Below are 27,194 nucleotides of genomic sequence, written 5' to 3'. Positions count from 1 at the left end.
ATGCAATGGAATGGAAATGGGATCTTCTTCCTAGTCCACTAACCACCTCCAGTGTAGTATGTTCTCATTGGAGCTGCAGGCAGACCCAGGTTTTATATTGCGTGTTTTACACTAAAATACAATTGTCTGAATTTCTTGTTCCTTCTCTTTTTTTTCCTTTTCTGTTTCCTTGTTCCTTTATATAGCTTATTAGATTGTAAATTGGGGACAGGACTTATGATATTTTTTATCCTTATGTAAACTTAGGAATTTTTTAGTTTTGTATATCTTTTCAGCAAAGTAAGTTAATGGTTTCTCTTAACCAATATTTTTAAATGTAGGTATGCACTGATATTACAGCTTACACTGGCAAATATGTTTAGGATATGTATTATAAAAGTATTTGTTCTTTATGGTTTGAATATTGGCATGTATGTAATCGATACATAAGCTATCAGATTGTGTATTTGTTTCTGCTGCTACAAAAATAAGGAAAAAAATGGGAAAGCTGATTGTTTAACTTCTTTTCTCCCGCAGCATCGGTATACCCTTGCAATAACATAATTCAGTTGATGTTTTATCTCACAAATACAGGAACTGTTGGGGTTGTTTGTTTGTTTTTTTAGTTAACTATATCTTAGAAACTTGATAGATACCATGAAATGGTTATTGCAGCTGATCTTTTGCAACAAATAGTGTTCGAAAACTTGATTTGATTTGATTTGATTTCTTCATTAGCCTCCTATTGATATCATAAATAGCTCTGGCAATTGATCTGTTGGCTACATTGTGAAAAGCATAAAATAACTTTATGTTTGACCCTGGTCCTATAGTAAAAAAATATCTTGGGAAAATTCCAGGAAATAATATTTAAAAAGTAACATTCAAACTTTTAACATTAATATTCTGATTTTACAGTAGGTATGGAGCCTAAAGTTGTACTCCATGAAATCTGTTGAATTATTTATTTATTTATTTATTTATTAGACTTATATACCGCTTTAAGTGCAAGCACTCTCTAAGCGGTGTACACCAGTAAGCAATGTATATATATATATATATATTTACATTGCCCCCAACAATCTGGGTCCTCATTTTACCTACCCCGGAAGGATGGAAGGCTGAGTCAACCTTGAGCCGGTGAGATTTGAACCGCTGACCTGCTGAACACAGTCAGCTAAAGTGGCCTGCAGTACTGCACTCTAACTGCTGCGCCACCTCGGCTCATTATTACTCAGCATATACTTAGCAGTTTGTTTGATACATAAATTATACAATAATATCTCTTCCAGGAGGGAGTGCATTGTAGAGAAGCAAAAGACAGTGAAACTTAGATAGTCTGTGTGGGAGTCTCAGAGTATATGTTTAGTGGTGTAAGTAGCCTGTTTTAGTTTGCCAAGGGTTCTATCAAGGTGAGCCATAATAAAGTAAACTGCTTAGAAGAACCTAAATGTGTCTTTCTTGAGTTTTGGAGCTTAACATATATGATGGTATGAAAAGCTCTGCCTCTGCAATTTCTTTTTATCACAACTAGGCCACAGAAAAATAAGTTTTGCTGCCTGCCTACTGTAATGCTAGGTAGTTTCAAGTAGGCCATCCATACTGTCCTTCTCTTGATTAGTTTCATCTATAGACAAGAAAATAGCCACCAATAACTTCTCTGATATTGTTTGGTTTGCTTGTTTGACAGTTTAGAGTTAATATTCTTTTGGGGCATTATAGGCTGAGCCATTGATGGCCATTACTGACTTGATCAAGATGGGAGCAAGGTCAGTGCCAGTTGGCTTAGCACATGGAAGAGTGATAAATGTCTGAACCTTTCATGAAAGCACCCACAAGATTAGGAGGAAATGCAGTCCTCACTAGGTATTCAGAAAAGATTGGCAAAAGAGTAGAGGTAGCTAATACTATATTTTCCAGAAAATAAGACCTATCCCAAAAATAAGACCTAGCTTGATTTTTACACATGCACCTAATATAAGCCCTACCCCCCCAAAAATAAGCCCTAGTTAAGACTCAGCCCAAGGACTTCCGGTTTTGCCCGGTAGCACACAGTCACAGGATTGGGAAAGTTCCACTTCCCTTGGCTCCTTTTGCCATGCTAGGGGACCCTAAATGGGTCTAAAGCCGCTCCAAAGAGTCGGTGAAGAAAGAAGGATATCCCAGAGATTCAGGAATGACAGCGGTTGTCCCATTCAATTGGGAAATTCCTCTAACCCGACAGGAGAAAGGCTGGCCCCATCTCGGTAACCAGCCCCAAGCTACTTGCAGCTGAAGTCCACAAGTACTCACCAGAACATCGGTGAACAGCATGCTGAAACTGGGTGAGAAATGTTCTCTCTCCTACTCTATATCCTGAACTTTTGGAAAAGATACCCCAAGAAGCAAAAAAGCCTCTGAAAGTGAAAAGGAGGGAGCTTTGTCCCACCCTCTCACGGAAGGAAGTGGCGAATTAAACTATTAAGGGAGGCAAAAACATACTGTTGCGGTGGAAGAGAATATATAATTTTAGCTGTTTTCTTATAAGTATTGGCAGGATGCCCAGAATGAGATAACCTACTTCTTTGATCTTTAAAAAGAGCTAAACAGAACATTCTGGGCCAGCCACAATAAGCAAAGATTAATTGAAAAAACATAACTGACCTTCCTGGATGATAAACACCTATTGATTGTTACTTTAAAGCTGTTTTCAGAGAAAGAAAAAAATTTGAATTCTAACTATCATGTAATCTCAAGAGCTTGCAAAAAGAACTTGTCAAGCAAAACCAAATACTTTACAGGAGGAAATGCTCACTATGTTGCAACTAATTCAAACAACAATGGTTCTAAACCACAATGAAAGTAAAAACAACTTTGATGACATAAATGGACATATCTTTACATTAACCTCACAACATAAAAATTTTCAGAAAATGAAAGCATCTACCAGTGGAAGCGATTGTGATTTAACGCAGATGGAGGAAAACACTCAAGACGTGACTGAAGCACGGGAACTGGAAGAGATAGTCCACACCCCAGAATTACAAAATAAAGCCGAAGATAAGAAGAAAAACCTGACAAAATGGATTACAGAGATACCAAAAAATCTACGACTTGAGAGACAAAAAAAGATAAAAGAAATCAACATCTTACCTGATTTGTCTCTCCCATCCTTAACAACATCCATAAGAAAATGGCAAGGCTTTTTAATTAAGTGGAATAGATGGATGAGACAAGCCGTTTGGCGAAAGAAAAAAACTAAAATCAGATTCAAGGGATTAGAAGATTGGACCTATCAGACTTAATTAGTAAATATCAAATGAAATAGAGTTAAAAATGAAAAAATGGGGGATATAAATGAATTTTAGTTTGAGAGATATGTTTTTCTTTCTCTTTTTCTTCTTATTCTGAGTAGTATTGTATTTTTTTTTATATGAGACATGTAATTGTTGGGAAGATTATTGTGAGGAAAACAGCATAGATATTTAACCGTAAATCAACTTTGAGAAAATCTTAACAGATAAAAACGATTTCAATTTTGTGGGGGAAAAGTCTAAATGAGAATGTTGAAAACAGGACATATAACGCAACCAAGAGAACTAACTAGAAAAGAAGTTCTATATTGATGCTATTACTAATTGGATAAATATTAGAAAAATGTTTATATTTAACCTCTTTGTTACTAAAATACTAAGAACTGTATTAACCTAATGTTTGCAAAAGAGAACAATATGGGAAGAAGATAAAATCAAGGAAAACTGTTATGTGGAGTATGATATAATAGAAATTGTCTATTATTGATTGTTGTGAAATGTGAACCCAGACAACATGCTGTTTACTAAGCACCAGGTTGTTAGTTTTAAAAAAAATCAATAAAATATATATTAAAAAAAAGACCCAGCCCACTCTGTTCTATCATCTGGTTGCATGAGGTGGGGCAAAGTGCACACGTAAAAATCAAGCTATGGTGGGGGGGAGCTGCCCCATGCACCCTGCAGACGCTTACCTCAGGACCGCTGCAGCCAGGCCTCCCACGCCCCGACACCTGCCTCACCTTATGGTGGCGGCACCAACAACCCCATCCAGCAGGAGCCCATGTGGCTGCTGCTGGCTCACTTCTTCTGTGGCTGCTCGCTGCCGCTCACATGTGTTGCCCCCAGCCTCCGTTTTTCCGGTAGAGGTATTCAGAAAAGGCCTCTGCAGCTAAGAACGGAGTTCTGGGTTGACCCTTGTGTCACCCCCCCCAAGCCTCTGTTTCACACATGCCAACCTGGGGCTCCGTTCTCAGCTGCAGAGGCCTCTGCTGGCAAAACGGATGCCTGGAGCAATGTGCGCAAGTGGCGGCACGTGGCCACAAAAGGGGGCTGGCGGCAGCCACAAAGGAGAAAAAAAGAGAGAACTTCAAGAAATTAGGAGATTCATAAGCACCTAACACAAATTCCTGCAACCCAAAGCTCAAGTAAGTTAAATTCTTCTGGAAAGCTTTATAATTTCTTTTATTTATTTATTTTGTAATATTTTATTGATTTTCTAATCAATAGGCTGGGTTAATCAATAATTCAATAACATACAAAAATCTTTAGTCCAAATCTCAAACTACCACATCAAATATTTCCTCTCCTTTTCCCTTAATATCTGCTGCCTCATATTTAAACTAATACAATTCTTATTATATCTATTAAGTAAAGATAGCATTGTTACATTTATCAATAAATTTTTAGCTTATACATATTCTAGTTACTTTAACATTCAATCTTTATAAACATTCAATGTCCTGTAGTTAGTTTCCTGTCAATATTTAAATTTTAACATTTGATATTTATAATTTCCAAATTTTTGGTAACCAAAGTTTTTTTTATTACAATTCTTAACAAAGTCTATTATTCAAAATACACATCTATTTGAGTATATTCTATTTCCCACCATCTTACATCATCTAATTAATAATAAATACATTACATTTCTTATTTTCAACTAGTTTCCAAATGTCTTAAATTTAATGACCAAAATTTCCCCTATTTCAACATCAAATATTTCCTCTTTTTTTCTTGATATCTACTATCTCATATTTAAGCTAATACAGTTCTTATTATTTCAATTAAATAAAAACATATTTATTACATTTATCAATAAACTTTTAGCTTATTACGTATCTTAATTACTTTTACATTCAATCTTTATAAACAATCAATATCCTATTTATTTCTTTTCCCCAATTTTTAATTTCCCATCAATATTCAAATTCAACTTTTAGTATTTATGTTTCCAAGTTTTAAATGACCAAAGTTTTTTTTATCTCAGTTCATAACAAAATCTGCTATTCAAGGTACACATCTTGTCTATTTAAGTATACTCTATTTTAATTAGTAATATAAAATTCTCGCTGATAAATCAAAACTCCAATTTTCTTCAACCTTATTCTAGCTTTCTTCCTTTGCCATCTCGTCCTCCATGTCAGTGCTTTTAGGTCATCAAATAGATCTCCCTTTGTTATTATATATATTATTTGAAATAAAAGAGACCATCCAGTCACCATTTTTTGGAAGGGCTAATAAATCGTCTCTCTATTATTCCACATCCCCATATGTTTATCTTCCCTTCGGTCTGTTCTTCTTGTTCCTCAAGTTTCTTCTGGTTTATATAAAACGTCTTTTCCATTTTCAATGTTGTCAGTCCCTTTTCTGGATTTTCCATTGACTGTATTTGTTGGTCAGTTGAATCGTCTGGCATAGTATTTAATTGTTCCACTTCTTCTGTTATGTTTTGTGTAGTTGATTCTTTTTTTTTTTTTTTTAATTGAAAGTTTTATAAATTTTACAAAAAAGGAAAAATAATACAAAACAAAAGGCAACATATACAGAAAAATAAAACTAAACAATACATATATTAAATAAATAAAAAAACCCCATCCCCCAGCCCTCCCAAAAAAAAAAAAAAAAAAACCCTCCCTTCCCCCCCCCCGAGCTTCCCAGAGCAGAATATAGGCTTAAAAAATAAAAATAAAAATTAAATTAAAAACTTTATATTTATATATATAAAAAAATTATCTATAATATATATGAAAATAAAACTTATGAAAAAACTATATAATATTTTTGTATACCCAATCTAAATTGTATAAATTTTATCCATTTATCCCAAACAGCAAAAAACTTCTCTTGCGTTTGTTGCTTTAAGAAAGCCGAAATCTTTGCCATTTCTGCCAGATAAGCTACTTTAAGAAACCATTCCTGCAATGTAGGCAAAGATTCCTTCTTCCAGTATTGTCCTACTAACAGCCTAGCGGCTGTGATCAAGTTTAACATCAATACAACCTCCTTTGTATCACAATCTGTAACAATACCTAACAAAAATAATTGCGGAGTAAATTTTACCCTCCTTCTAAAAATTCTCTGGATATTCCACCATATTTTAATCCAAAATGCTTTTATCTCTCTGCATGACCACCAAATATGATAATAAGAAGCCTCCTTATAACCACAATGGAGGTTTGTCGGAGGTTTTTACAATAGAGAAAGGTACTAGACAGGGGTGTCCTTTATCGCCATTGTTGTTTGTTTTAACATTGGAAATATTATTGATCAAAATTCGAGAGTCTCAGGAAATTAAAGGAATATATGTTAATAAAAAAGAATATAAGTTGAGAGCTTTTGCGGATGACTTGGTTGTTACTTTGTCGCAACCTGATTATTCTGTAGTAAACTTATTACAGTTGATTCATCATTATGGTTTGGTCTCGGGTTTTAAGATTAACGTAAATAAGACTAAAATTTTACCTAAAAATATGTCGAGTCAGGAGAAGCAGATTTTGGTCAACTTGACGGGTTTTGAGATTGTTAATAAGGTAAAATATTTGGGGGTGATGCTGTCTGTTTCTAATGCAAAATTATTTAAAAATAATTATGAAAGGTTGTGGGTCAGGGTACAGAAGGACTTGAAGAATTGGGAAAAGTTGCAATTATCCCTCATGGGAAGAATTGCAGTGATAAAAATGAATATTCTACCCAAGTTTCTTTTTTTGTTTCAAATGTTACCAATTTTGAAAAATGAGATTAATTTAAATGAGTGGCAGAAGGGTCTCAACAAATTTATTTGGGCAGGGAAAAAACCAAGGGTTAAGTTTAAAATTATGCAAGACTTCCGTGAGAGGGGTGGACTTAAGGTACCAAATTTGAAATTATATTATGATGCGGTGGTTTTAACATTAATTAGTGATTGGGTAAATTTGACAAATTCTGAGATACTTTATTTAGAGGGATGGGATTTACTTTATGGGTGGCATGCCTATTTAATATTTAATAAAAAAATAGATTGGGCTTTTAAATCTCATATTTTAAGAATTTCTTTACTTAGGATTTGGAGAAAATATTATAAAAGTGATTTTAAAGTACCATTATGGGCTATACCTTGGCATGCGATAGAAGGAATAAAAAGAGGGGTTAAAATGGATATGGTGTCTTATAGACAGTTACTTAAATGGGATGGACAAAACTGGCAATTAAAATCACGGGAAGAGTTAGCACAAGAAAATTTTACTTATTCTTGGTTCCAATATAGGCAACTATTAGATAGATGGAAGATGGATTGTAAGGTGGGTTTTCTTAGAGAAGATGAAAATCTTATTAAGCAACTGAAGGATCAAAGACAAACCCACATTAAGAGAATTTATGGGGTTTTAGTTGAATTGGACTCAGAAACGGAACTAATTAAAGATTGTATGATTAGATGGGCGCAGAATTTTGGTGAGCCAGTTTCATTGGACACCTGGGAAACTATTTGGGTGAGAAATGTCAAATTTACTCAAGCACAGAACTTAAGGGAGAATTTTTATAAAATGTTTTATAGATGGCACCTTGATCCACAAAAAATGTCTTATATGTATCCTGACGTGCAACCCAAATGTTGGAGATGTGTAGTTGATTCTTTAGTTGTAGTCAAAATTTGAGTTTGTATATTTAGGCTGCCATCTTTTTCTTTTCTATAGCATCTTATTTCATCACAAGCTGAAAGAATGGTTTCATGTATTGCTTTCAACATAAGGAAAATCTGTTCCTGGTCTTCATCCATATTCTCTTAGTAGTGTGTTAAATTAAGAGCTTTAAAGTCAGAGAATGAAAATAATTTTATATGAGTATAGAACACAGCTGAGCTTCTCACAGCTGATAATTGTCAAGGTTGAAAAAGTCTTATCTATAGTCTGAGCTTCCAGCCAAGTCTCCTTTAGACAATAACAAGTTGTAATATCAAACTTAGCCACAAGATGTCATAAATGCCATTTAAGTTTTTTTAAGTCCAAATTTTTTATAATTCTTTTTCCAATTTTATTTCTTTTTTTGTAAATAAAAACCAAGGTCTTGGATAAGGATAAGAAATCTTTTGGTCCCCAAATTCTAGAAGCATATAAATCCAGTTAGATTAAGGTTATTTTTTCAGTGTTTTAACTCCCCTGGATAGTCAGTTGCTGCTATTCTTAGATGGTGGGATAAAAGTTCCCTTCCCTCTCTCCTCATGGGGGAAGATTAAAGAACCTCTCTTTAATCCCAAGTACTTTTTTTTTCTCAGCTTTTGCAGGAGAAAAAAAAAGTACTTGGGATTAAAGAGAGGTTCAGATCTCACCCAGTCTCATCCGCGCTGCTTTAGAAGTGCCTGGTGGTAAGTTTGATTTTGGCTGTCTGAAATATGTGACGAGCCATATTTCTATGGCCGATCTTTCATCCGCCAGTTTGGACAGCTGCCATGGATCGAGCAGAAGGGCTACGACCCTCCCGCGATCAAGCGGGGATCCCATTCTTGCTGGTTGCCCCTATAGGGCAACTTTCGACCCTTTCCAGGGTCCCCAAGTGGTGTGAAATCGGATGTGGAAGATGGAACTCGCCTTCCAGCGCCCGCGGTGTCTGTGATGGCAAACCGGAAATCAGCTTTGTAATTCCTTTTAATTTGCCATAAACAGAAGGCGATTATAGTGGGGAAGATGGGTATTCTTTTCCCAAAATCAGAAAACAAATAAGCAAAGCACTACTGATCTCTCGAGTTCTACAGTGGAGTTCCTTATATCTCTGAAGAACAGAAATTTGTTTTGCTCGTTTTATGGAAACTTGGGGACTGGAAGAAGGGATGTTTCAGTGAAGGTTTCAATTTTTATAATGTCAAACAACATGGTTTTCATGATCATGGCTAGGTTAGGGTTAACAAGATTCTGACAAGAATATATAAAATGTGAAAGGTATAGTTTTAATAAAAACAAATAATGAATACTTGTTTCTCAAATGAATCTCAAAACCCATTTGACTAATTCTGTTCAGACTGCAAAATATTTTTTTAAAGTTAATAGCGTGGAAAAACCTGCTGAAATTCTAAACAGGAAACTTAGTTTTTATACAGTCAAAAGTAAACAACTCAAAATAAAATTCTGTTGTTACAAAAACAAAACAAAAACAGGAATAGATGGAAATTGTATTTCCTACCCAAAGAGATTTCTTTCTAGTCCTTTATATAAAGTGGGCAGGAGAAATAGCAAAAGAAATTTGAACACTGATTGTTATAAACTGAGCTTGCATTTTATACACTGCAGGTGGTGGAATTGTTTTATAATGATGTTATAGTTTTGTAACAGTACATCTATTCATCTGAGCCTTTATCTCCTGGGAAATACGTTTTGCGGCTCTTTGTCTTGCCCAGAGAGGCCTGACAAAATGTACCAAATAGAGGTTTCATGCTGCCATCTACTTCCAGGATTGATTATGAAAGATCAGCTTGATTATTTATGTTTTGGTGACAGGTGGAAAAGATGTACAAAATTGTTGCTAGAAACATCATGTTGACAATTTTCAAAAAGATGTATGATAACGTTTGGATTAATAAAACTTTGTCAAATGTTTTCTGAACACAGAATTTCAGCCTGAAGACCCAGATCTTTATCTTAAAGCTTCACCAAGGACTGACTATCTGTGGATCTTGGGCTGTGGCACCCAAGCAAATTCTGAAGAACTGTGTATTAAAATTTGTTGGGTTGAGAGATTTATCATGGATATCAAGGAAGAGAGAGCATCAGAGGAAGAACAGCAATTTATTCCATCTGCACAAGGAGATAGTTATGCAGAATCTAAACTCACAAGTAAGTAAATTCAGTACATAAGCTATCTGCTGTATCATGATCCTGTGAATGGCGTTAGAAAAACTTATTCTAAATGTGTAGGTACTGACTTTCATCACATATCATAGATAAAATATATATTTCCATTTTACAAATTGGCAATAAGATTGGAAAAAATGTTAGCTCCAAATCTCATATCTCAGTCTGCTGAACCCTGCTGATTGTACTTCTGAATCATTAGATATTTAGCTTAGTGTGGTCATCATTGCTCTATTACTATGAAGCTGCTTCAAAAAGCTTTACAACAGTTAATGATGTAGTAACAGTTGTATTTGCTGTTCTAAATGAAGTAGCAAAAGTCTTGATATCCTAAATTAAGCATACTAAATTGAGCATGTTGGCTTTAACAGTAGTCTTCCGCGGACTAAAAATAAGTTCATTGGAATTTATGAGATTTAGACAACCACATTTCGTTTTAAAATTCTTCATAATCTTATATTATTTTACTTTGCAATATTTATCTATTAGATTTATATGCGACCCATCCCACTCTGAGTGGGTTATAAATTGATAAACTATAATACAAAACAATTAAAATTACAAAATAGTTAAAGTGTAAAAACCAACAGGACAGGCAATATGGGGTGGGAATCCTCTCTCTACCCTGTCAGCCATCCCCAGCATAGAACAGCCCTTGCAGGACTCCATCCCAGCTGGCAGAACCAGGTTTTAAGGCTCTTCCTGAAGGGCAGGAGAGTGGAGGCCAACCTTATATTTGGTTGTAGAGTGTTCCGCAGGGAATGGCCATAGCAGAAAAGGCTCTTCTCCTGAACTATGCCAGGCAAAATTCTTTGGCAGAAGGATCTGAAGTAGGCGTCTTCCGCAGGAGCAAGTGGGATGGGCTAATCCCATTAAAGAATATAAAGTACTTTAACATGTTTATAGTATTCAATATATAGTCATGTAACCTGCTGAAGTGAAAATCTGTTTTGCTTTTCATTACTATGGGGAAGGAATGAGCATGTAACCTGAATAATGAATGGTGTGAATAAAAAGTGGTGATAAAATGTGTTTGTTGGGTATAAATAATTCCAGTTAGTAAAATAGTGATAGATTTAAAAAAAAATGGAGAAGGGCAGCTTTTGTTTGATAGTTTAAAATGCTGCTGACAGAATAATTTCCTCAATGTTATAATGTTATATTCCTTAAATATTCTCATGTATGAATAATAATGTAATATAATATATGCTTTCACCAATAGGTCTCAAGAAGTTTATTAATGAACCAAAGTTTGAATTCAGTCTTGGTAAGACAAAATATTCAATCTATGTTAATATTTCTAAAACATATTTTTATTTTAGAAAGTCTGAAAATGAAGTGATATTTCTGAAATAATTTGTAATGAATCTTCAATTACTTTTATGATATCTTAGATATAGTTCTTCTCCATAAAGTGCTGATTTTTTAATCAGTAGAAGATTCAGTGACACTTTTTATTTTGTTATAGTTTCCTTTTCTTTATAGAGAAATAATGTAGTATTAACTTTCTTTCCTGCCTGCCTTTCTCCTATACATTGAAGTTCAGGTAGAAGAAATAAATCACCACAGTAGGTGGGATATTTTAATTTATTTTTCCCATTTGAGTGGCTTCTAAGAGGAGGCAATTATCAATGACAAAGCATCCCAACAACAGAAAATGCTTTCACAGAAAATTTGTGTTGTAATCAAAATGTATTAGATGTTTTTTCTTCATCTTTTTTTCTATTAATAAGCCTTGTCCTGATTTTGACAAATGCCTCTATTTTTCTGCTGAATAATAATATCCTGAACTAGTTAGAGAAAGAACTCTCAAAGAAATAGGCCATCTTTATAGACGTATATAAAAATAGTTATCATATAGAAATATGAAATTATTTTCTCCCAAATAATCCTTGTGTGTGGCAGGGGATCTTAAAGTTGCTGGGAAAAACAGAAGATGCTTACATACTGATAGCCAATGTGGTAAAATGGTATGATGTTATGATCCACGTTCAAATTCCCAGTCATTCATGGAGGTTCTCTGGTAAGGTTGGGACAATTATTATCTGTCATTCAACAGGATTATTCTTTGGAGAAATAAGTCTTGTACTTCGCTTACATATAGGCACCTACCAAATAAAAATAATAAGTACTAGAACAAAGATAAAACAGATATGTAAAGGGTTATAGATGTCATTGTTGCAAAGGATTAGCTCTTGCTTAAACAAAGTATTTGCCTTTTTCAAACACCTAAATAGGGTTTTCTCTTTTATTAATTTTCCCATGACCTCCGCTCTTGTTTTTCTAATTCTCTTTCCCATAGCTATCTTTCCTATCACCTTCAAATTTTTCCTATTGTTTTGCTCTTTTCTGATGGAATGAAAGGTGTGTATGTTTGTGTGTATGTGTACCTAGGAGTATTTGAGGTTTTGTATTTGAGAGGGATTTATTCAGGAGACAGAGAATGGTCACTATATAAAGATAGGACATCAATTAATTTTATAAAAGGGGCGCTTAATTTTACTGATAATAGTAATTATTACTATTAAGGTTAAGTAATTAAATTAGCCTTTTTTACTTCTGGTTTGTTTTTGTTTTTGTGGGTGGAGTTGGTCCTTTTTTGGACCTTTGCTTCTGGTCGATATATATACCACAAAGTTTTATATCAGTCACATGAAACATTGGTAAAGTTGAATGAAGTATAAGGTTTGTTCCAACTGGAATTCATAGCTTTGGATAACAAAGCTCATGTTGTTAAATTGTGTATTAAGTAAAACAAAATCTATGGATATCTGAACTTGTAAATTTATTTAACAGCTGAATGGATTCTGCTGAGATTTAACCATTTTTAACAAGCATAGTTTTAAATTCTTCTTTTACAGTAATCATATATTGTTTTATTATTATAGTTTGAATTTCACAAAAAACCCTTTGCATTAAAACAAAGTATAAATAACAAGGAAGAAGCAGCTATGTATTTTGAGGGTAAGAAGTATGAAAAAGTTTTAAACTTAAATGTATTTATACATTCAGTTATTTAAGAAAAGGTGGTTTTCTGAATACCCTGTCGTGTTCTGTTATTTGTCAATTTTATTTTGAACGCTTTTAGTAATGACATTTTGGTTAAATTTTGCAACATTAAAGATGTTGAGTATACTTCTTGGTTAGTTTGTGCCATGGATTCAATCTATTTTTATGATTTATGTTCTAACAGGATACTAGGTTGATAGCTAAAAGCCAGTTTGGTTGTAATGGTGAAGGCCTCAGAGACTAGTCCTGTCTTAGATGCAAAGCCAGGTGAATGACTTTGGATTAGTCGCTTCTTGCAACCCTAGGGAAGTGGCACGTGCAAACTATATTCAAAAACTCTTGCCAAAAAGCGTGCAGGGATTTGTCCAGGCAAGTTCTGAGAATTGGACATAAGTGAACCAAAATAAAAAACAACTGATCGTTAGGAATATTGGTATAAAGAAGTTGATTTCTTCCTATCTGATTTTTTTCTCTTATGATATTGATCAGGTATTTCAAGAGATTGTATCTTTATAATATAATTATAATATATAGATATATGTAATAATATATAGCTATAATTGTAATAAATTATAATTATATCTATACTCTTTATCCTTTTTTTGTAGGATTTTTTTTTCTTGGAGCCTTTCAATTTCTCTTAATCATTTCAGAATTCTGTTCCTGGAACCAGAAAGACTTCTTGAACTGGGGTCTGGGAAAAGCAGAATAAAGTGGAACAGTTATTCCCCATTACAGTCCTTTCCAGCCTGCCTAAAATTTCATTTAGCTTCAGAGGTTTTAACCCTAAGTAAAAAAACAATGAATACAATAAAAATAAAATGATTTGAATATTGTTGAATTCAAAAAACAATAGAGACATGTTGGAGTTTCCTGCATAATGTATGTTATGCTTAACATAAGAAGAAATATATGCAACCTGCATACAAAATATTTGTATCTAGCCATAACAACTTTCATAGCAAAAATATCTTTTGAAGTACAATATATAATTACTATGCAGAAATAAAAATCAACATTGTGGTCTGACTAGAAAATTGTGGCCACTAGAGTAGTATGAACAAATCAAATGTTTCTTAATCTTTAAAAGAGAGTGAGACAGATTATGACATTTTATAAGATGGCTGAAGAATAAAAGCCTTTTCTGAATGTAACTATGTATACTATTGATCACAGAATATGCTTATTTTACAATTTTTATCAGTATTAGAAAAAGCTTTTTAGCTGACATTCTAGGTTGGTTAATTAAGAAGCTTTGAGGTATCTTTATTATACTTCAAGCAGAAGGAAAATTATTGAAACTGCAGAGAAGTTATCAAAATATAAGTAGTTAAAAAAATTGAACCATGTTGAATATGATATTTGTTCAGATTTAGAAAAACTTCATCTTAGTATTAGGTTCCTGGAAAGTTTGTTTATTCATAGATTTGTGGCTGAGGAAAAGCTTGAATGTTTCTGGTGGACTTTTGCATGGACTTTACCTCATATTAACACTATGGTAGTTCAGACTAGAGGTTTGAGATCATTGGAAAAAAAATATACTTAAGATAAAAAGTCTATTATCAAGCATCACTTGGCAAATCTTTATATTACTTGTTTAATTTTTCTGTTTATCAACAGTCTATTTGAATGTGCTTGACATTACATAGAAGTAGCAAGATGATGATGGAAACTATTTTAGCAAAGACAATTTGAAATAATTGTACAATTTCCTCACTTGCCTTGGGATATATTTAAGCAGGCTTATGTAATTTTTAGTCCTGAAATTTTATTGGCAGGCCATCCATGCTATTCTCTTATCTTGATGGAAAAATTTAATGTTCAGCAAGCAGCTAATTTTAGCTAAGTAGTTTGGCACTACTTTAAACTTTCTCCATTGTAGACAATGAAAATTCATTTAAAGTATCATTGCTACATGGAAAAAGTAGCAATTTTACGGGTCACTGCTGAGAAGGGACAGGCTAACCACCTATCCTTCCATTAAAACTGTAATGTTATTGCTTTCAATTTTGTCTATTAATTTTCGCTTTTCAGTATTTTGGAAATTCTATGAATAAACATAATAATTAAACATATAAGTAAGTTTTAAATTCTAATTGCCAAGTAGGAAGTATTTTTGAGAGAATTTTGTAATTTCCTAATCGAATATAAAGGAATTAAAAGGGAAAAACATAGTGTGCCTCCTTTATGAAAGGTATTTCAAAACTTTTCTGTCTGAACTGTTCTTAATTTGAACAATATGTTTCCCATAACTTTGCACTTTTTCTTTAGCAGAATTCAGTATCCTCAAGAATATTGTCTAGGGAATGAGTGACAAGCCTCCCATCCTTCTTTGTCCCCTTTGTTGCTTCAAAGGGCCATTGGCTGGAGGTGCTGTGTGGCCAGCAGTCACCGTGTCTCCCATGTCCCAGTCCAGTGCCCCACCCAGCAACCAGGAGATGCGCCTAGTTGTCCCATGTAGTGAATTGCCTGAGGACAAGCGTTCCTTGGTGAATCACCCAGGACACTGATGGCAAACCTTTTAGAGACTGAGTGCCCAAACTGCAACCCAAAACCCATTTATGCATCGTCAATTGCCGGGGTGTGTGGCCTATGGGGTGGGCGTGGCCCATTGGGTGGGTGTGGCTGCGGTGGTAACGGGAGACTGGGTGGGACTAAAAACTTCAATCAATTCCAACTTTGCAAGATTTTTTTTTCCCACGAGAAGTTGAAATTGACTGATTGAACCTTTTTTTTTTTTTGCACATGGCAGCGGAAGCCTAAAGTGAAAAGGTTTTATAAAACCCAGCTGAAGGCTTAGGACTGGGGCAACGGCGTGCATGCCCACAGAGAGGGCTCTGAGTGCCGCCCCTTGCACCCATGCCATAGGTTCGCCACCACTGACCCAGGACAAGGGGGTGGGGGAGAAGCGCCAGTGGAGAGTCAGCCAAAGATGAAAGCTTCTGGTGGGTTGGCTGTGGTGAAGGGCCTACAGTGATGTTGGTGCAAAGATGTGGCCGCTGCAAATTGTCCCATGCTGCATACCAAATATGGTGAAATAGAAAAAGCTAGAATGGATAGCTGCTGAATAAATGTGGATCGATATACAAAGAGTGACAAGTATGAAGGATGTATAGTCTCAAGAATTAATTACATCATATCTCAAAAGAAATATATGATATAGACTGGGAGAAAGAAAAGACAAGTCCTGAAAAAGAGAAAAATGAGAATTTTCAACAATGAAATAATGTGTGAATTGATCTAAATAAAGCATGGAAATAATGGATGGTTTGCAAGTCTAGGGAATGTTTGGAAAGGTATAATGAACATTGTTATGAACAATATTTGTTACAATATTGTTCATAGGTATGAAGGTATAATGTTAAATGTTATGAACAATATTTAGCTATATTTTCTTATCTTGTTCTTAATTTCTTTTTTTTAACAATATTTTTATTAATTTTCTATTTTTACCTTTAGGTATTTGAAAAACAATGTGGTGGCTGGGTTAATCAATAGTTCAGTAACATACAAAAATCTTTAGTACAAATTTCAAACTACAACCTCAATATTTCCTCTCTTTTTCCCTTAATATCTACTATCTCATATTTAAGCTTATACAGTTCTTATTATAGCAACTAAATAAAAACATCATTATTACATTTATCAATAAATTTTAGCTTATACATATCTTAATTACTTTTACATTCAATCTTATACAGTCAATCAATGTCCTATTATTAGTTTTTCCCAATTTTTAGTTTCCCATCAATATTCAAATTTAACATTTGATATTTATAATTTCCAGGTTTTAGGTAACCAAAGTTTCCTTTATTTCAATTCATAACAGAATCTGGTATTCAAAGTACACATCTTATCTATTTGGGTATAATCTTGTTCTATTTCCTAGAAGCTATCTATTTCCCCCTATCTTACATCATCTAATTAATAATACAGTATCCCCTTTAATAAATCAAAGCCCATTATATATATTGTCTGAGTTAATCAATAAATCAAACATATCCATAATATTTTTTTTCTTTTTGGTCTAATTTTTAAGTATTAAACAAATAGCATCCTTATTTTCAGCTAATTTCCAAATGTTTTAAATTTAATGAAATTTCCCTTATCTCAACTTCTCCCTTGATCCTCTAGTTAGTAATATAAAATCCCCTCTGATAAATCAAAACACCAATTTTCTTCAGTCTTATTCGGGCTTTCTTTCTTTGCCAGCTAGCCTTCCATGTCAACGCTTTTAAATCATCATCTATTATTATATATATTGTTTAGAATAAGAGAGACCACTTAGTTGCCATTTTTTTGGAAGGGCGCTAGCCCATTTGTATTCCTTAAATCGTTTCCCTATTATTCCAAATCCCCATAATTGTCATGGTATGTTTATTTTCCATTCAGTCTGTTCTTCTTGCTCCTCAAATTTCTTCTGATTTATATAGAAAGTCTTTTCCATTTTCAGTGTTGTCAGTCCCTTTTCTGGATATTCCATTGATTGTATTTGTTGGTCAATTGAGTCCTCTGTCTTAGTATTTGATTGTTCTACTTCTTCTGTTACCTTCTGCGTTGTTAGATCTTTAGTTGTAGTCAGAATTTGTGTTTGTATATCTAAGCTGACATCTTGTTTTTTTCTGTAACATCTTATTTCATCACAAGCTGAAAGGATGGTTTCATGTATTGCTTTTAACATGGAAAGAATCTTTTCCTGGTCTTCATCCATCTTATCTTAATGGTACGTTAAGTTGAAGACTTTGAAATCAGATGATGAAAATAATTTTATAGCTGGGTATAACTAGAATAAGACTGAAGAAAATTGGGGTTTTGACATTAGCGAGAATTAAAATAGAATATACTCAAATAGATAAGATGTGTACTTTGAATATTAGATATTGTTATGAGTTGAGATAAAGAAAACTGGTCATTTAAAACTTTGAAGTATAAATATTAACAGTTAAATTTGAACATTGATTTGCTTATAAAAGTTAAATGTAAAGGTAATTAAGATATATATAAGCTAAGAATTTATCAATGAATGTAATAAATATGTTCTTATTCAGCGGTAATAATAAAAATTACTAGCTTATATATGAGATAATAGCTATTAAGAGAAAAAGAGGAAGTATTAAATGTTGAAATAAGAGAAATTTTGGTTACTTTATTTAAGATATTTGGAAATTACCAGAAAATAAGAATATTATATTGTATTATTAATTAGTTGATGTAAGATGGTGAGAATTCAAATAGATAAGACATGTATCCTGAACATTAGATCTTGTGATAAATTGTGATAAAGGGAATTGGGGTTATTTGAAACTTGGAAATTATAAATATTAAACATTAAATTTAAATATTAATGGGAAACTAAAAATGGGGAAAAACTAACCAGGACATTGGATTGTCTAAAAAGATTGAATGTTAAAACAACTAGGATATGTATAAACAAAAATTATTGATAAATGTAAGAAAGTTATTTTTATTTAATCGATATAATAAGAATTGTATTAATTTAAATATGAGACAGTAAATACCAAGGGGAAAAGAGAGGAAATATTTAATGTAATAGTTTGAGATCTGTACTAAAGATATTTGTATGTTATTGAATTATTGACCAACTCAGCTGCCACGTTGCTTTTCAATGTAAAACTAAAAAATTAAAAAAATCAATAAAATTTTCTAAAAAAAAAATAGATTGCAGTATGTGACTTCCTATTTCTGTGGAGTATTTCTAAGAAACTTCCTCTGTTAAATCGGCTTAAGTCTCTAGAGCTTCAAAACATTGTTCAACCTGCCTCTCACACAACAATGTGCTCATTGTGATTTAGGGGTTTTTTAAATGAGATTTTCTCTCTTTTTTCTCTCCCCCTCCCCAATACCATTTCCAGCATGTAAAGATTTAGTGGCTCCTACACGAGATCGAAAACTGAATACATTTGTGCAGATCATTATAGTGCATCCAGGGGAACAAAACCAAACAAGATATGCAAGCACGGAAATTGTGGAGGTGATTCTTTCCCCTTTCTCCTTTCCTCTCCTTTCTTTTCCTCATTTAACTAGTGTGAATAACTGCAGTGTTTCCTGTAAAAATAAAGTTATTTTTGCAGAGGAACATTTAACAGCCGTGGTGGCGCAGTGGTTAGAATGCAGTACTGCAGGCTAACTCACTGTTCACTCCAGGAGTTTGATTCTGAGCAGCTCAAGGTTGACTCAACCTTCCATCCTTCCGAGATTGGCAAAATGAAGATCCAATATGCTGACACTATAAACCAGTTAGAGCTATAAAGCACTATGAAGCCATATATAAGTCTAAGTACTATTGCTGTTGATAAATATTGCTTGGGTTTTAAGGTATACACTAATGTTTGGATTCTTAATTGTTGATTAATTTGAAACAAAAAAATACAAAGGCATTGTTTTAAACAAATATAAAAGTTTGATTACAGAAATGTTAATATATTTTATGTATATTCATATATCTTGTACAGTATAGGTAATCCCCAAGTTACGAGTGTTCACTTAACACTCGTTCAAAATTACGTGATCAGCAAAAGCAATCCTGCGAAAACAAATCTCCGGAGCGAGCACGCTCCCCCCCGGAGGCTTTTTTCCATTAGGAAAGGGCTTGAGAAATGGCTTTTTCCTGTGAAAACAGCCAAAAGCGAGGCGCTCTGTGTCTAAGTGTGCATTTGCATGCAGACAGAGCTTCCAATTTCCCAATATCTCCGTCCTGGTGAAAATTGTTCCGGCAGTGGCGGAAAGGAGTAGGGGGCAAGAATGGGCAGGCTCCATTATACTTGTAACTCGAGGACTACCTGTATCTGAAATAAGGCACTTTGTTCTTATTACATTTGTTCATATTACAATTTATAATCTGCCTTTCCCAAGTAAGTTATTGTCAGGTGTATTGGACTACTTGTGCAGAACTCCCCAACCTTTCTGGGTTGGTGGCCCGGAGGGAAAGGGAGGAGCAGGGAAATGTGCATGTGCTACGCAAATGAGCATGTTCAGGGCAGTGGCGCTAGCATCCATGTGCATGCACAAGTGGGCTGCACGCACCTGCAGTGTCACTGGTGCTGTTTCTGGCACCTGCCCAAGCATTGCTGCTAGCACCTGAACACGTGCATAAATGGGCTGTTAGCACCCGCGCACATGTGCAGTTGGGCCCATAGCACCCATGCATGTGTGCAAACAGTCTGCTAGCGTCTACATGCATGCGCAAACAGGCCTCTAGTGCCCGCGTGACACTGATGGCTGTGGCGTAGCACGCACATGTGCAGTTGGGCCCCTAGCACCCATGCATGTGTGCAAACAATCTGCTAGCACTCCTGTGCATGCGCAAATGGGACCACTAGCATGAGTGGGAGGGTGCGCACACTCACCAGCCATTCCCACGGCCCGGTGGCCAACAGGCTGCGGCCTGGTAGCAGGCCAGAGATCACAGGTTGGAGACCCCTGCACTAGTGCATTGTCTCCAGAGGCTGTTTTATATTGTCATAATTGATAAGCAAATTGAAGCAAAGATGGCATTATCTAGTTTGCTCCTTTCTGTTTTGTGTACTTCTTGTAATGTTTATAGAATAAAAAAAAGATGATCTTCTATTAACAGTGCATATTAAAATGTATTTACATATATATTGGGAGAGAAAGCAAAGCACTTATTATACTCAACTGCATTCAAATTGACTTCTAAAAATTAGGTTGTCAGATGCATGCATTCCTGGATGGCTCCTGGCTTATTTTGATATAAAGCACCGATAACTGACTGAAACATAACTGAGTGAAATGGGAAGTTGAGTTTTGGTTTTTGGAGTAAACCATTTAGATATAAATTGAATCCTTTCCTATTTGTAAGAGGAAACCCCAGGGAATTTTACTTTTTATATTTGCATGCAAGTTCAGGTAATCCTTGACTTACAAAGTTCATTTAGTGACAGCCCTGAAAAAAGTGACTTATGACTATTTTTCACACTTACAACCATTGTAGCATTCTGATGATCATGTGATCAAAATTTAGATGCTTGGCAACTCATTCATATTTATGATGGTTGCAATATCCCGGGGTCATATCACTACTTTTTGCAACCTTCTTACAAGCAAACTCAATTGCGAAGCCAGCTTCATTTAACAACTGTGTTTCTAAGTGCAATGATTCACTTAACAACTATGGCAAGAAAGGTCATAAAATGCGGCATAAATTCACTTAACAAATGTCTCACTTAGCAACATAAATTTTGGACTCAATTGTGGTTGTAAGTCAAAGATTACCAGTACTTGGCCTCAAGGCAGCTAATATATAGCTGTTAAATCTACAAACGTAAGTTACAAAATATCTTTATAATAATCATAAGTTGGACAAGTAGCTATGCAATATTATGGACTACTTTTGAATCTTCCCCCATTTTCATAATTAGTTTGCAACACTGAAAATGTAAAAAAATGCTTTTGGTTTAGTTTATGCCTCTCATGTTTTTACCTTTTATTTTCTCAAGAAATGTAACATGTCAGTGCATAAACTAAATGTGTACAAAATTATATAACTTTGATTATGGATGAGTGGATGAATTGCTCCTCCTACTGTATATTCTAAGATGATCACCTGGAATAGTTAATTGTTGCAGATTTAAGTTTTGCATCCTGAAATGTTTTGTCTGTGTTTTGAGAGCTATTATATTTTGCATTTTTGATTGCATTTTGACAATCAAAATCTGTCTTTCCCATCTAGAAGTGCTGCATTTGGAAATCTCTGTAACTATACTACTCTTGACCATAATTGAATATAAGACGGTACACAGCTGCTACCTAGCTAAATCTGAGTTATGTCCTTATGCTATGCAGGGAACAAAAGACCCACTGTTTTTGACTGGTGTGACGTTCCCCCCAGATTACCCTATCTACGAGGAGACTAAAATAAAGCTAACTGTCTATGATGTCAAGGATAAATCTCAAGACACAGTAGGTATCTTACTACTTCTTTTGCTAAGATCTTTTAATTGACTCTCTTTATTGTTTCATTCTTTTATTTCTTGGTGTTCCATGCTACATTCGGCTGAAGTTATTACAGGTTAGCTCAGAAAACAAAGAGTTAATACTTTGTATAACACATCCGCCTAACGATGGATGATCAGCATATGGAATGGATCAAGTTGAAATGTCTAGAAAGAAAGAAAGTTCCCTAAAAATCTGTTTCTGATCATTGAATATTAGGCAACATTGAAAGGTCAGTTTTAAAGAGAAGAGAGTTAATATAACTGCGTTATTCCTACATTGAGGCTCACATTCTTGGAGCCCATCTGTAAGGCTTTAAAATGTGAATACATTCTGAAAAAATAAGTTAAAGTACAAGACTTAAAGTATTTTATGATTGTTCAGGAAAGAAGAATTTATATAGAACTGCTCGCAAATCTATATTCAAAACAACTATTGTAGTTAATTTTAGGATTCTTTTCCACATGACAAAGATTTGAAACAATAATACCTAATTTTAGCATATTTTTGGTGAGTTATAATTTATTTGTGTAATTCCAATGTATTTTAAAAATAAAAATAAAAAAGTTGATGAACATTCTATATATTACATAAAGTACTTACTGTAATTAAAATTCTTTGTGTATAATATGCTTTCGTTGCTTTTGTTTATTTTTACTATAAACCACCTTCAGAAGATTATGAATCTTAAGGACAGTTGAAAAATAGATTTTAGAAATAATATTTTTAAGATATAAAAATCTTAATAATATAAATCTATGTATAATATCAATAGGATAAACATATATTATTAATTCATGATAATTCAAAAGGATTTGTATTTATTTTCTCATTCTCATCAATAGTTTTGTAAATGATTAATATCGGTATGTATTGGGTTAGGAAGGAATTATAGTTCAATAAGCTTTTTTTTTTGAAGGATTGCATATTTCCATTTGGAAAGATTGATTTGGTCTGGTAATATTTTTCTGTTGAGTCACTGCAGCCACAATACTTTAATTCAGAAAAATAAAACTAGATTTATATAAATGATTCTTGAAGAATAGAATAGAAAATCAATGAATGCAATTGACTTGTACCTTAGAAGATTAATCTGGGAAGTTTTAGAGTAGACACATTTAACTTGTGTTTCTTGCAGCAGGAAAATAAGACATAGAAACTTCAGCTTTAATGTGGATTTTTAGTGATTCCTAGTTATCACTTTGTGTTACTCTCTAGTTTTTCTTGGTACTTGAGGGTATGTTTGTGCTTTTGTTCATTTTTCCACTGCTTAAAGAGAAAAAAAATTGAACTATTAAATAAATTAAATCTTTCCAAGTCTTTCACTTAAAGTATAGTAATGTATACTTTATTTAGCAATTGAATTAAATATTTTTAAAATCTGATATGTGAAATCATTTGCTATAATTATAATAGTTAGAGTAGAATAATGTGCTAGTTAACCTTTAGAAGCATCTTGGAAAATAATATGTAAGAAAGACTGGGACATGCACTTTAGCCCAGTGACTCAGCATCCTTGTGGCAATGAAGGAGAGGGAAGTTCTCATGGACATGTTGCAGTACTTCAAGTTCTGTAACTATGTAGCTTAATGAAATTATAATTTTATTACCGCTATTGTCAGTTACCTAGCTAATATCTCTGTCCCCACATCATTTGAAATATTTTAGAGTACCTGCAAGAAATTATAAATGCCATATCAAAAAAGGAAAAAGAAATATTATGCAGTTGATGAATGTAACTAGGCCACAAAATAACATGTGAAATTTTTCTTAATTTCAAACTCCTAAATGCTTTCAACTTTGCAATTACTTAGATACCAACTATACTTTATTACATGGGCAGTCAAAATATTAACCCATACTTGATCTAATACATTGTGTGACTTTCAGTTATACTAGTTATACTTGCTGTGACCTCTTCAATTTTACAATTTTATGTGCTAGAAGATATTCTTGTTTAATTAAGAGAATTCAAAGGGATCATAGCAATGTGAGGTCAATACAAGTCCATAGGTCCAAAGCACCGATTCAAAAGAGTCAAGGCACAAGGAAGTCAATAGGTTCAAGGAAGTCAAGAATACACACAAAAGACAGATTGTGAACAATGGTTCTCAAACTTAATTATTATGGCATTTAAAAAAAAATAATATGGGGCCAGAATCTTGCAAAATTTGACTTTCTCTTGAGATTTGAAACTTTTATTTTTAAAAATATTGAATTTGACTTCCACACAAGGCTCATCTGCAATGTCCATATAGACCACTGAAGGTTTCTAGACTACTGTTCATGGCCTTAGACAATGGTGGGATTCAGATATGTAAACAACCGGTTCTCTGTGTGGATGCTGCTTCCAGAAGTCCATTCTGGGCCTGGGCAACAAAAAATTAGCTACCGGTTCTGCTGAACTGGTGCAAACTGGCTGAATCCCACCATTGGCCTTAGAGCATTGGTTGTGAAACTGTAGCCTAACATGCTCTCCACTCTGAGGACAATAAGAAATTTATGATTAGTCCTGCCTTCTCATGGAAATAAGAAATAAATCCTTTTCTAACAAATTAACTACTTGGTTTATCAAGAGCCAGGGTTTATAAATGGCTTACTTTATTTCAAAATAAATGAAATTCATTTTACAAAATGTAAGTAGAAGAGGGTTGATCATGTGCCTATACCATGTAGATTATTCTGTTTTTTTTTTAAATTAGAATCTTGCTCTGATTGATTTCCATCATCCCATTCTGCAGTTCCAGAGGAAGCATTCATTTATCTGTATTGTCTCACTAGATTAATGTGCTTTACTAGAAACCTTGTGCCTTTTCTGTACAGTATTTATTTTTTGGGTTTTTTTGTGTGTGTGTTTTTTTGCTGATATATTATGGATCAAACATTTCTGCAACAGAAGATCCATAAAAAGCTTGTTTGTGCAATGTACATCAAAGACAACCTCATGACAATAGAGTTTGTTATGCTCATTCCTTTTGCTATGAAAAGTGCCTCACAGGGCACAAGTGTAGTAGATAACAGGCAATAGTTATATGAAGTAGTAATTTTCTACTGCATTTCAGTTTGCACTATTGCAAAGAAAGACACAGAAACCCAAATGACAAGTGTTAATATTTTTCAAATACATTTGTTGCATTCAATTTGGTCAAAGGATTACTGTGATGATATAAATATGTATGTTATTTAAAAGCATGTTCAACATATAAAAAGAATAAAACAGTTCCCACCTGTAAAAATATTGCTCAGACATTGAAAAAGAGGGTTACTGGGCAAGCCCCATATATTTTTTTTAAATTGCTGTTGTCATCTATTCCTTTGGGGGGAAAAAACAACTACATCCTTGATCTGTTCTAGAACCTGATGCTGATATAATATATGAAAGGTTTCTTATTGTCTTCTTATATCTGCTGAACAGCATATACATGTACTACGTTCGTATGATCCCTGTTAGAACAGCAGAGACTTTTTGCAGCAAGCATTCATGCTCAAAGTATTGGCCACAAAGATGTGATACCTGAAAAAACTGTTGGTGACCATGCTTTCTTTTTCTCTCCTTTATTCATTTCCTTTAATGATGTTCCATACTGATGTTTCTCACTTGGCTAAGATGATGGATGGATGAATGATGGAGATTATTTCCAATTATTGTATTTATTCAACCGACAAAAATACACACATCCTATTATATTTATTAACTTCAGTTTTATTTATCATATTATGTTGTTTGTCTATGGAGACAAAATATACTGTACCAATTGAGTAATTTAAAAATAGATAATTTAGTAATACTATTTGAAAATGAAGTATTATTTTTGTGATATTAATAAAAGGAATATACCTTTTATTCAGGATTATTTTTATTGTTGCATGATATATTATTCTGATTTCCATTCAAAAACTCACTAGGCTTTATTCAGGCTAAAGGCTAAAGCCTAGTGAGTTTTTGAACGGAATGAAACATTACATTATAATTAATTTTTTCTCACATACGTGAAGAAATATATCATTCAGCTTCAACTATAAGAAAGTTTGATGGGAGCTCACCCCATCATGCAGCAGCAACCAAATGTGAGCCTGCCAATTGTCAGCCCAGTGTCCTAACCATGTGAACCATGGCACTGCCTTCTACAGCACTAAAGAACATTCCTGACTTCCAAAATGGCGACGCCTTGCTTGGCTGCAGCTACTTCAGCTCTCAAAAACGTTGGGGTTTTAAAGATGAATGAGCCATCCTTATTGAGTGACTTTTTGAGAATTGAGACAAGAAAGTGGAATTGTGTTGCTAAACTGTTGTATGAATGTCAGTCCATATTGGATATGGAGATATTTAGCAAAGGAATTATTGATGAAGCTGTTCTGAAGAGTCTGCATTGCTTTGGATTACCTCGGTGGAAAGAGTCAGCAGCAAAAGTACCAGCAGTTTGCACAGAGGGTGAGTTATCACCTGCATTCTCTGGAGGTGCCTGAAGGAAGAGACGAAACAGCTGGAGGTAGAGTCAACGTTGTGTGATGGAGGCAGTGTTTGGGTGTTGGAGGCAGTGGGGGTGGCAGCCTTTGCAGGAGAGAAGTTCCCCTCCAGCACTGACTGTCTTCAGAAGAGGAGGCAGTGTAACCGAAAGAGGAAATGTGGCAAACTAACAATTAGGCTAAAGGCTAAACCATATACAGTCCCACTACCATATTTTGTTTGCTAATGCTCGCTCCTTAGAGCCAAAAACATTGCGGAAAGTTAACATTCGGAAAGCAGCAGGCCCAGATAATACCTCTGGATGTATTCTTAGGGAATGTGCTTGTGTTGTTACAGATATTTTCAATCTTTTGTTGCAGCAGGCAGTGGTCCCATCATATTTTAAGATGGAAGTTATTTTGCCAGTGCCAAAAAAGTCTACAATTATTGGTCTCTATGATTATTGTCGAGTTGCACATACATCCATCATCATGAAATGTTTTGAGAGGCTAGTAAAGGACATTATTATATCCAGCCTCCCTCCAACCTCCCTCACTTCAGTTTGCTTACCATTCAAATTGCTCTACAGAGAATGTTATTTCTTCTGTCCATCTGAGCTTGGCACATTTGGAGGAAGAAACACTCATGTACGAATGCTGTTTGTCAACTTCAGTT

General features: G+C 34.1%; 1 protein-coding gene across 13 annotated transcripts in view; it reads left to right on the top strand.

Moving 5' to 3' along the window:
• The window catches only part of INPP4B (inositol polyphosphate-4-phosphatase type II B), a 291,651-nt gene that overhangs the window by 122,373 nt on the left and 142,084 nt on the right, over positions 1–27,194 (top strand). For all 13 annotated transcript variants that reach the window (XM_039338942.1, XM_039338941.1, XM_039338936.1 and 10 more), the window contains 4 exons: positions 9,848–10,072; positions 11,313–11,357; positions 18,973–19,091; positions 21,923–22,039. In XM_039338942.1, the coding sequence (XP_039194876.1) occupies positions 9,848–10,072; positions 11,313–11,357; positions 18,973–19,091; positions 21,923–22,039 (506 nt within the window). The remainder of the gene's footprint in view (positions 1–9,847; positions 10,073–11,312; positions 11,358–18,972; positions 19,092–21,922; positions 22,040–27,194) is intronic.

Source organism: Crotalus tigris, unplaced genomic scaffold, assembly GCF_016545835.1.
Source record: "Crotalus tigris isolate CLP2741 ecotype Arizona unplaced genomic scaffold, ASM1654583v1 scf7180000017725.2566008, whole genome shotgun sequence".
Lineage (NCBI taxonomy): Eukaryota > Metazoa > Chordata > Lepidosauria > Squamata > Viperidae > Crotalus > Crotalus tigris.
The sequence above is the reverse complement of the archived record's forward strand: the minus strand, read 5'-3'. Positions and strand labels throughout refer to the sequence as shown.